The 10,434-nt window shown below is 41.7% G+C and overlaps 1 protein-coding gene across 1 annotated transcript; it reads right to left on the bottom strand.

Annotated features, from left to right (window-relative positions):
• Window positions 1-176: 176 nt before the first annotated feature.
• Window positions 177-7,863, bottom strand: ddx21 (DEAD (Asp-Glu-Ala-Asp) box helicase 21). Its single transcript, XM_046357511.1, has 14 exons — window positions 7,453-7,863; window positions 5,072-5,314; window positions 4,661-4,822; window positions 4,473-4,545; window positions 4,162-4,340; window positions 3,881-3,998; window positions 3,517-3,702; window positions 3,224-3,369; window positions 2,293-2,442; window positions 1,911-2,072; window positions 1,440-1,793; window positions 1,163-1,297; window positions 933-977; window positions 177-595 (listed from the first exon to the last, which is right to left on the bottom strand). Exons 1-14 carry the CDS (start codon window positions 7,642-7,644, stop codon window positions 380-382), a joined length of 2,361 nt encoding a protein of 786 aa, XP_046213467.1. The 5' UTR covers window positions 7,645-7,863; the 3' UTR covers window positions 177-379.
• Between the last annotated feature and the right edge of the window lie 2,571 nt (window positions 7,864-10,434).

Raw genomic sequence — 10,434 nt, 5'->3', positions numbered from 1 at the left:
ATGATTCCATGTGTGTTATTTCATAGTTTTGATGTCAATATTATTCTACAATGTAGAAAATAGTAAAAATAAAGAAAACCCCTGGAATGAGTAGGTGTTTCCAAATGTTTGACTGGTACTGTCCAAGGAAGAATGGGGGGGAATAAAAAAAACAGTACGTGAAAAAAGACCTAGAATTTAATTTCCTCAGACAACCTTTAATGAATGGGCTTATTCCAAGTACAGATAGTTGAATGCATAATTGCAAATCAATCAGGTCATACATATATTTTGCGGAATTTCCTTTTGCGCTGGTAACAGTCAGTCCACCAAACACCAGTAAAAACCAGGAAACAGACAGACAGCTATGACAACAGTCCAGTGACTGGGAAGTCAGTGGTTAATAATCAAACGCACTGCTGAAGCTGCGTTTATGACTGCCTCCACCTCTCCAGTTTCCGCCGCCTCCTCCGCCGTTTCTGAAGCCACGGCCACCTCCCTGTCCTCCGAAGGAACGTCCATATCCACGGTCACCACCCATGCGCGGTTTCTCCTCCAGCTCAGGAAGCTCTGTGGCGATTGACAGCTGCCAACGTCTACCATCCTGCCAGGCATCCTGAGGAGAAGACAATTGGAGCAATCACAGCAAGAACAACCGGGACTCTGTTACTAACCACATGATCTACAGTGGCCTTAATTAATGAAGCCTTTGTTTTTAACAAGAAAAAGCGATGATGGATTGCGTGTGTTGTGAAATTTGAGGCAGTAGCATCACTCTGGCAGAGCTTGACAGTAAGGCTGGGGAAATACTCTAAAATGCCCACAATGAAAATGCAGTTTGAGAAATGGTCTTGGATAATTGCTCTTCTCAGCTTTGAATAACATTAAACCAAGCATTTTACATGTGTCCAATTCGTCAAAGTTGAGTGGAAAAGTATCTGCTCTCGACTTACCTGGTACTCCTTTACCTTGTCAGCCGGGACATCAAAACAGACTCCCTGCAGAGCAAAAAAATACAGCTCACTGATCACATTTTTGCTTAACATCAGGCAAGTAAATTACAGAGCCTCAATAGTATTGCTATTATAGTACAAAGAGTGAAGGAGGGTGGTTTTATTTCAAAGGTGAAAACAAATATCACCCTTCCCCTTCTGACCGGAAGCACAATGAATGACAAATGTACCATTTTGCCCTTGAGGAAGGTCATCCCCCGGATCATGTTGTCAATCTCCTCTCCCAGTTGCTCCTTCAGACCACGCCAGGCGCAGCCAATGTTTTGCAGCTCTTGGGAGCAGTTCATTGTCATTGTGGTGTAGCCCTAGATGGATTGAATAACAAACATTAAATACAAGTTTGAACCTTTCATGGCGCATTTTAAACCATTATGGGCATTTACATTTTATGTCCTTCATTATTCAATTGCTACATGTAGACTGAGCTAGCAGGGTCTAAACACTCACCGTGTCAGAGTTGAGGAGGGACCTCTGCTCCAAGGCAGTAGCTCCTGATATGTGTGCCAGGGCGGCAGACAGGGCCTCCACGGCCCCACGCTCCTCAATCAGCTTGGTAGCAGACACGCGGAAATACTCAATGGCTTGGGGAGGCACAGAGTCTAAAAACCTCACTGCGTCTTTACTGGACGATTTGATGATGTCATTGGCCGTGGGCACTCCAACTCGCTTAAATGTAATGCCCGCTTTCTGCTCTACATATCGGAGCTGGTCTTCCTCTTTGCGTTGGTAGAAACAGATGCAGACGCCAGTCCTGCCAGCCCGACCAGTTCGACCTGACCGGTGAATGTAGGACTCCACATCCTGGTAAAGGGACAACGAAGCGCTCACGTTAAAGCCCTGTTGTTGTTGTTGCTAGATCAATAACAGTGACACATTGAAAAGAACATCTAACATGGTGTTATCACAGTATTCATCTACCTTTGGGGGTGAGCACTGCACGACCAGGTCTACCTCTGGGATGTCCAACCCGCGGGCAGCAACGTTGGTGGCCACTAGGACCTCGAAGGTGCCACTTCTGAAGCCTTTCAGTGTGATCTCCCTCTGCTTCTGAGGAATGTCCCCATGAAGTGACTGGGAACTCTGCAACATTGAACACAATCAGACCCGAGAATGAATAAGCCAATGAACCCATTAGAAATACAGTCAACTACCTCACTTGACTTTCAATGTCATTTACTGTCTGTCATGTCAAACCTTCCAGGTTGATCCTTGTATCAATGTCCTACCTCACTAATTCAGTATGCACTGTGTTGCAAAATTAAAACTAACAATCCACAAAGCTACGGCAGGTTTCTGGTACCTGTTTTATGGAGGCATTCATTGACAGCTCGTTGGCATCCTTCTTGGTCTCACAGAAGACGATGGTGCGGCCGTGGCTCCCGCTGTAAACCTGCACCACATCCCCAATGACTGCAGCCCTCTGGGACCAGTGACACGCTATGGCAAGGTGCTGGGTGGGGAGGAAGAGACGGAGAGGACTTTTAACAAAAAGCGTTGATCGATGTAAAAACAACTATGTAATTTAGTAGGCCTGAGTGGACCACACATTACAAAATGAGAAACATTTAGAAACGACAGCTAAGAATCAGTATTGCGTGATCTTTTACCAGTTTGACATGAACAGAAAATGTATACACACATGAGTAAGTTGCTTTCGATAAAAGCACCTGATAAATGGCGTGTATAATTATTATAAATGGGACGGGCTAAATATGGGTAAAGCTGCTAAATAGCAATTCTATATGTTAACTGGTTTGTGTGTCAGCAGCTGAAATGCCTAAAATAACGTTGTTGTTTTTAATCACTAGAGTGCTTCCAGGTAAGACACACACTTGATCTTTATCGCTGGATTACAGCCAAGTAGAAACTACAATAGTATGAGTCTGGGGATACAAAAATATGAGTTAAAGGCTAAAGTAGCTAGAGTCAGAAGAAACTGGTTCCACAAGTATGATGTTTAAGAAACTTGTGCATTTCTTAAGAATGATGAAACTATGACATTTTCATCACCTGAAAAAACATTAATACCAACCAGATGGGCTTCATGTTCCTTTACAGAAGTATTAATTAATTATACATTTGGTTTCTAAAATGTACAATTTAAAATATGAAAAATGTAATCTGAATTAATATTTATTTTTTAATTTTTTAACTAAAGTGACGGAGAGGACTTGTCAATCAAAATGAACCATCACTTGCTGAAAGGATGACAAAATAGTTGTCCTTCTTACCTCTACTGTGGTGGCAGTTTTCTGGGTCTTTTTGCCAATGAGGTCCACATGCTCATAGGTTGGCCTCATGTACCTCTTTGCCACATCATACACCCACGATGGGCATGTGGCAGAGAAGAGCAGGGTCTGGGGGTTGGTCTCAGAGTCTGCCCACAAAGAAACCTTGGATCAGTTCTGTGCATTTATTCCGTACTAAATGTTATGACACACTATTTTGGCCTGCCATCCAACCCAAGGCAAATCTACAGTATATGGCCTAAATAAATCAATCCCATATGAAAATGTCTCATTACCTTTTTGGTAAGACGCAGACAGTATCTCCTCCACTTGTTCTGCAAAGCCCATATCAAGCATTTGGTCCACTTCATCCAATACAACATGCTTCAATTGAGACAGGTCCAGTTTGTTATTCTGTAGATGGTCCTTGATACGACCTGGAGTTCCCACTAGGATATCGATGCCACTGCGGATTGCATCAACTGAGAGAAAACAGATCAAAATTATTTTCCACAAATATGATCAACTTAACCGTATATTTTTATGGAATTTACAGCATCACTTTTCACAAATAAATAACAGCCACTTTGCAATGAAGCCAAATTGTGCACAACCAGAGGATGTTAAATTGAAAAAGTAAGAAATGGGAATGAAACTCACGTTGGGGGTTGTAGGAGCTCCCACCATAGAAACAAGTAACAGACAGTTTCTTTGTCATGTCCTTGAAATCCTTGGATACTTGAATAGCCAATTCTCTGGTTGGAGCAAGGCACAAAATCTATAGAAGTGGACACGGTTAATGACGGGAAGAAAATAAATTAGGTATTTCGGTCAAAAGATTATACATGCTCTCTAAGACTATATTATGTAGCTAATCGACAATATCTTAGCACTAACAGCACATGCTGAATATCTGATGGCAGTATCTGCAGCAGACCTACCTTTGGGGCTCTGCCCCTCTTCTTGTCATCTGGGTCATTTTGGAGTTTCTCAATCAGCGGAATGGCAAAAGCTAAAGTTTTCCCAGTGCCTGTTCTTGCCTGGCCAATCACATCCTTTCCCTCGTACACAGAATTGAAGGTTTGTGTTTGGATGTCAAAGAGGTAAGATATGCCTCTTGCTAGAGGGAAAAGAGACGATTAAAATGTAGGCGGCCCAAATATCAAATAACAGACTGCACGTTTAAAAATGTGTAACTCAACTGAAAAAGCATTTTAGTTGAATGAAAATAGACAAATAAGAAAAAAAATACCTTGAAGTAGTTTAATGGTGTTGGGGGAGATTCTGAAGTTAGAGAAGGCTCCCTCTTTCTGTTCTGGCGTCTCCTAAATGCATGAAAACAGAGAAATCAACAGACTGACAATGTTCTTAAAGTCCTTTAAATTACTTTTCCAAAAACCACTTCACTGATGAATCAGAAAAATCACTGGAAAGACTCACGGTTTCTTTTCCACTGTCGGAGTCCTCGCTTGATTGTGCTGGAGTTGTCGCCGCGGTATGCCCATTAGTTTGTGCAATCAGCGTGGGAGTCTCAGGCAACACTCCGTTGACGATGACCTTTTCATCTGTCTTTTTTTCCTTTTTCTTTTTCTTCTTCTTCTTCTGTTGGTAATGGCAGAATGGGACATGGTAAAAAGCCATGTTGATTACCGATTAACATATATTCTGTTGACCTAGCTAGTTTCAAAAGGTCTGATTATGAAATTATTCTATTAATTCCCATCTGAAGACTAGCTCAAATAAACAATGTGTATTTGAAAAACAGATGTCAAAACAAATCAATACCCATCTGTTGTAATGCAGTACTGAGTGTAGACTTGTTTAATCAAAACAACATATAATATAGGTAACCTCGGTTGCTTTGTCATTGTCTGCAGACTCCTCATTGGAAAGAGATGTGTTGTCCTTCAAAGGTGATTCTTCTGCGTTGCTGTTAACATCAACTTCTGCGCCCCCATTAGTTTTGTCCTCTTTTTCCTTATTTTTCTTCTTCTTCTTCTTGGGAGCAGGAGGTTCACAGTCAGGTTCTTCTTCAACAACCGTTTTCTGTTTCTTGATTTTCTTTCCCTCCTTGGTCTTCTTCTCTTTTATTTTCTACCAACCAAACATAGTGCACCAGACATTAACACAGGGCACCAGACATTAAGTTGAAGGGGACAGAATAGTTGCAAATTATATCAATGTATAGCTATATTTCTTCTATAAGAGTTATCTAGTGAACTAGAAAGACAGATGGATACATTTGGCTCCCGAGTGGCACAGCGGTCTATGGCACTGCAGCTCAGTGCTAAAGGCATCACTACATGCCCTGGTTCGATTCCAGGCTGTATCACAACCGGCCATGATTGGGAGTCATATAGGGCGGCGCATAATTGGCCCAGCGTTGTCCGGGTTTGGCCATCATTATAAACGATGACGTTGTTCTTAACTGACTTGCCTAGTTAAATGAAGGCTTTAAATTATATTGTATTGGATAAATTGTTGCTGATTAGCAATGGAAACATGTCGAGCATCGTCATCCATCAAGTGCTGTACGTGGCACAAATTGATAGGCTGTGACTGTACCCGAGTACATGCCGGGCTCGCAGAGAGTCAGGGTTCCTGCTTGTGCGAACGTAGCTCAGTAGGCTACAGAGGCTGCAGTAAATACAGTGCAGCTCAAGAGGCCGGGTTTGACCAGCTCTGAAAACTTCACTAATCCGGTATTTCAGGTGCCGAAGTCGATCATCGCTCACTATGGAAGCAGCTGCTTTATAGGTCGCCGTTGTACATGAGAATTTGTTCTCAACTAGCCTACCTGGTTAAATAAATAAAATATATATATATAAAAAAATAAGTGGGATGCATTGTTGAGCGCTACATCCCGAGGGGTTTGTGTTGATTGTACGGAGATTGTGACATTCGGTTATATGGCGTCCCTTGAGAAAGCAAGAACAAGATATATGTCAGGAGAAGTGCAGTATTATCATAAGGAGACGTATAATTGGAATACAGGGGAGGAATGAAGGGAAAAAGAGAGGCAGGGGGGGTCTAAAAGAGAGAGGGAGGGAGGAAGAGGGTGAGCTTGAGTCAGTTAAAAATTGTAGAAAAAAGGGAGATGGTTTGTTAAAGAAGAATGGTAGAAAGTAAAAGCTGAAGGAGCTGAAGACAGGAGGAGAACGAAGTGAATGAGGGGGAAGTATCGGAGGTGGTAGAGTTCTCAGAGCCTGAAGCTTGCACCAAGGGTCAGGATAAAGATTAGTCTAACAGTGGGAGTGAAGTTTTTTGAAAAAGTGGACCTTTGCCTTTTGGCTGATCCATTTGTGCTTTCAGGGTGGGTGAAAACAGAGTTGGGTACTATGGAATTGTGAGGGTAACCAGAAGTGGTCTTGTGATAATTGTTTGTTTCTGCTGGTCTGAGGGAGAAGGCGCTCAGTGTTAAACGAATGGGGGGGGCAAGAAATGTGAATTGTTTCGCTCTCAAGAGGGGGCCACATTGAAAGGAGTGATTACTGGGGTAGCAGTAAATGTTAAAGTTGACCAACTGAAGGGGAAGATTCCCAGTGTGTGATGCTCGTCGTTTGGTGAGAAGCAGACAGAGCAGAAGTGTCATTGTCTGTTCTTTTGAGATTTGATGCTGAGTCTTTGCCTGACAAAGTGATGTTAGGATATATACAGGGTGTGTTAAGTAGAGATGTCACAATTTCCAGTTGTTGGCATGAGGTAGGACTAAATAGATTTAAATAATGGAGTTGGGTGGTGTTATTTTAATTACATTTGTTATTTTGAGAGTGTCGTGTTTGATGGTAGGGTATTTGTATATTTTTCAAGCGTTAGGTGGCGGTAATGCAACATATTGGATGCCAACCGGCGTTAAACCTCATCGAAGAAGAGTACATGGTGGAAAGTTTATCCTTCTGTTTTGCGGATCAGCTGGCCACGTGTCATGGGCACGAGGCTGCGCGCTAGTAGCAATGAACATGCGGTGATGACTAGTTAATTTCTACAAAGACTGGCAGTTGTTTAAACCTCTACTTGTATTTCCCCGTCGTAAAGCGTACCTCTAACATAATGGCAATACAATTTGAACAATATGACATCTGTGACGACATTATATAACATTAGCTACAACGCGGATGTAGAATGTAACTAGCTAGCATGGCGTATAGCGGGGCTAGCCAGAGGGTAAAGTACAGTTTCTCGGTTATTTAGCGAGCGTTAACAACCAGCTATTTGTGTTCCATTTTACTTACTTTTGGTGTCGTACTGCCCGCACTAATGTCCATTTCACCTTCCATCCCGATGTCTTCGGTTTCAAAAATAATCTTTGACGGCATCTTCCCCGGTTGTTTTCCCTTAGAGTGGACACAGGCTAACCCCACCGGCACGCGTAGAGAAAGGAACGACACGACTGTGTGGTGTTGCGCTAGAGCTTTTACAAGCATAGAAATTGAGTAGGTAGAATAGCCCTCTCATTGGAAGCCAGTACAGAGCAACTTAGACGCCGTGATGTGGAACTTTAGGTTGGTTCTTTAGCTTACAAATAGGTGTGTCCGATTCTTAGTTGTTTTATGCGCGTTTGTACTCTATTCATAACAATGTTCATCTAATCTGTGCTGACATATGATAGTTTTATGAAAATTATGTATACAACATAACTATATTTATTCTACTTGTTCTAATTCTAGGGATATGACGGAAAGCCAGAGGAGTCAATACAGATTGGCATTGCGATGGTTAGTGTTGGGATTTTTTGTCAGAGCACAGAGATTTGCCAGTTCACTCACTCACTGTTGGACGATTCGATCTGGCAATCGTGCAACTGCTGGCCCGTCTCTAGCCTACCTGGGCCCACACCAGAGAAACACACTGATATTATGGACACGATTCCAATCAGTTGGTCATGATAGCCGATCTAGAGAAAAATACAAATGTATATTTTCTTCATGATATAAAGCACTCAATGACTGCAAACGTCAAATATGATAACATATGTTGCAAATGGCTAATCAAATCAGATCTGGGTTCAACACTTAAGCATTTAAATGAATTTCAAACAGCCTACTTTTTGAAGTAAGACCAGCCTTTTTTCCCAAATACAAGTATATTCAAATTAACATGCATTTGTACCCAGGTCTGTTTGGCCCTATGGATATTTGAAATGTATTTGGAAGCAAGTAGGCTGTTTGAAAATAATTTCAAACAGTAGCTATTTTTATATGAGATTATTTTAAAATACTTCAAATAGAAGTAGTTGGATTCAGCCACATTATTTGAAAATACTCAAATACATATAAAATAAGTATTTGTATTACAAACACTAAAATATGCATATATTCGAACCCGGGTCTGCATCAAATGGGCCATGATTTCTAACTATATTCCAATATGTTACACATACTTACTGGGTAATTAGACATAATAATAATAATAATAATAAAACACCATAATATAATAATATAATAATATATGCCATTTAGCAGACGCTTTTATCCAAAGCGACTTACAGTCATCTGTGCATACATTCTACGTATGGGTGGTTCCGGGAATCGAACCCACTACCCTGGCGTTACAAGCGCCATGCTCTACCAACTGAGCTACAGATATACATTAAAATATGTTTTCCCCTATAATATTAGGCTAACAGTGTGGTTGTCTATGTAAAAGGGAAATAAAATATATTACCATAGGCGATTAAAATAGTCCATAACTTTCCATTATATTATAATACATTGTACTACATATATAGGCCAGGTCATGAAAAAAATAAGAATAGCTCTTGGCAGTTGTGTAATATTGCCTTGACCAGTGTCTGCTGCTTGGCGTTGGGATAAATTTGGAACAACGAGGCACGAGGTGAACAGCTGGCTTATTCCGGAATTAGACTGTACAAGGGGACTCCCTCTGATCTGTACGTGAGGTATGGCGTGGAGTGCCCATTGAATGGAAACGCACGTAGCCCCTGCCATGTCACCCCTGAAAGTGGTATAACCGGCCAGAGCAGGCAGCCCAAGCTCAATGGGCATGGCATACATCCAGATGGTTTTCTGAGCCTTGGATGATTTTCAGCAACATTATTTAAAAGCTACAAATAAAATAGGCAGTTTCTATTATAATAATTAGGCATGCAGCCCTACACTACTAATGCTATGACTACTACCACCTTCTAGGCATACTACTACCACCTACTACTGCTACTACTACCACCTACTACTATCACCTCATACTGCTACTACTACCACCTACTACTGCTACTACTACCACCTGATACTACTACCACCACCTACTACCACCTACTACTGCCACCTACTACTGCTACTACTACCACCTACTACTACCACCTACTACTGCTACTACTACCACCTACTACCACCTACTACTGCTACTATTACCACCTACTACTACTACTGCTACTACTACCACCTACTACTGCTACTACTAACACTTACTACTGATACTACTACCGCCACCTACTACTGCCTACTACTGCTACTACTAACACTTACTACTGATACTACTAAGACCTACTACCGCTACTACTACCACCTACTACCGCTACTACTACCACCTATTACTGCTACTACTAACACTTACTTCTGCTACTACTAACACCTACTACCACATCTACTACCACCTACTACCACTACTACTACCACCTATTACTGCTACTACGAACACTTACTTCTGCTACTACTAACACCTACTACCGCATCTACTACCACCTACTACCACCTACTACCACTACTACTACCACCTACTACTGCTACTACTAACACCCACTACCGCTACTACTACCACCTACTACTGCTACAACTAACACCTACTACTGCTACTACTACCACCTACTACTGCTACAACTAACACCTACTACTGCTACTACTACCACCTACTACTACCACCTACTACTGCTACTACTACCACTACTACTACTACTGCTACTACCAGTGATGGTCAGTGATGTTTAAGAGGAGGGAGGACATTTTTTTTAATGTGCATGGCCTTATTTTCTATGACAGCATATTGAATGACTCTTATTCATATTCCATTCACCCAGTTCAATGTAACAGCGATAGGTTTAGGCTACTGCATGATACCAAATCTACCCTATACCCCTCACGAGGTTACTACAACCTATCCTATGAGTTTACAACGTAGGTGCAAACAGGTCGAGAGACAAATTTGAGGTGACAGACAGTGACATTCAATACCACTTTGCACACTCTTGACTGCATCTA

This window comes from Oncorhynchus gorbuscha, linkage group LG07 (assembly GCF_021184085.1).
Source record: "Oncorhynchus gorbuscha isolate QuinsamMale2020 ecotype Even-year linkage group LG07, OgorEven_v1.0, whole genome shotgun sequence".
NCBI classification, from domain to species: domain Eukaryota; kingdom Metazoa; phylum Chordata; class Actinopteri; order Salmoniformes; family Salmonidae; genus Oncorhynchus; species Oncorhynchus gorbuscha.
Note: the sequence above shows the minus strand (reverse complement) of the source record. Positions and strands in the feature narration are given on the sequence as shown.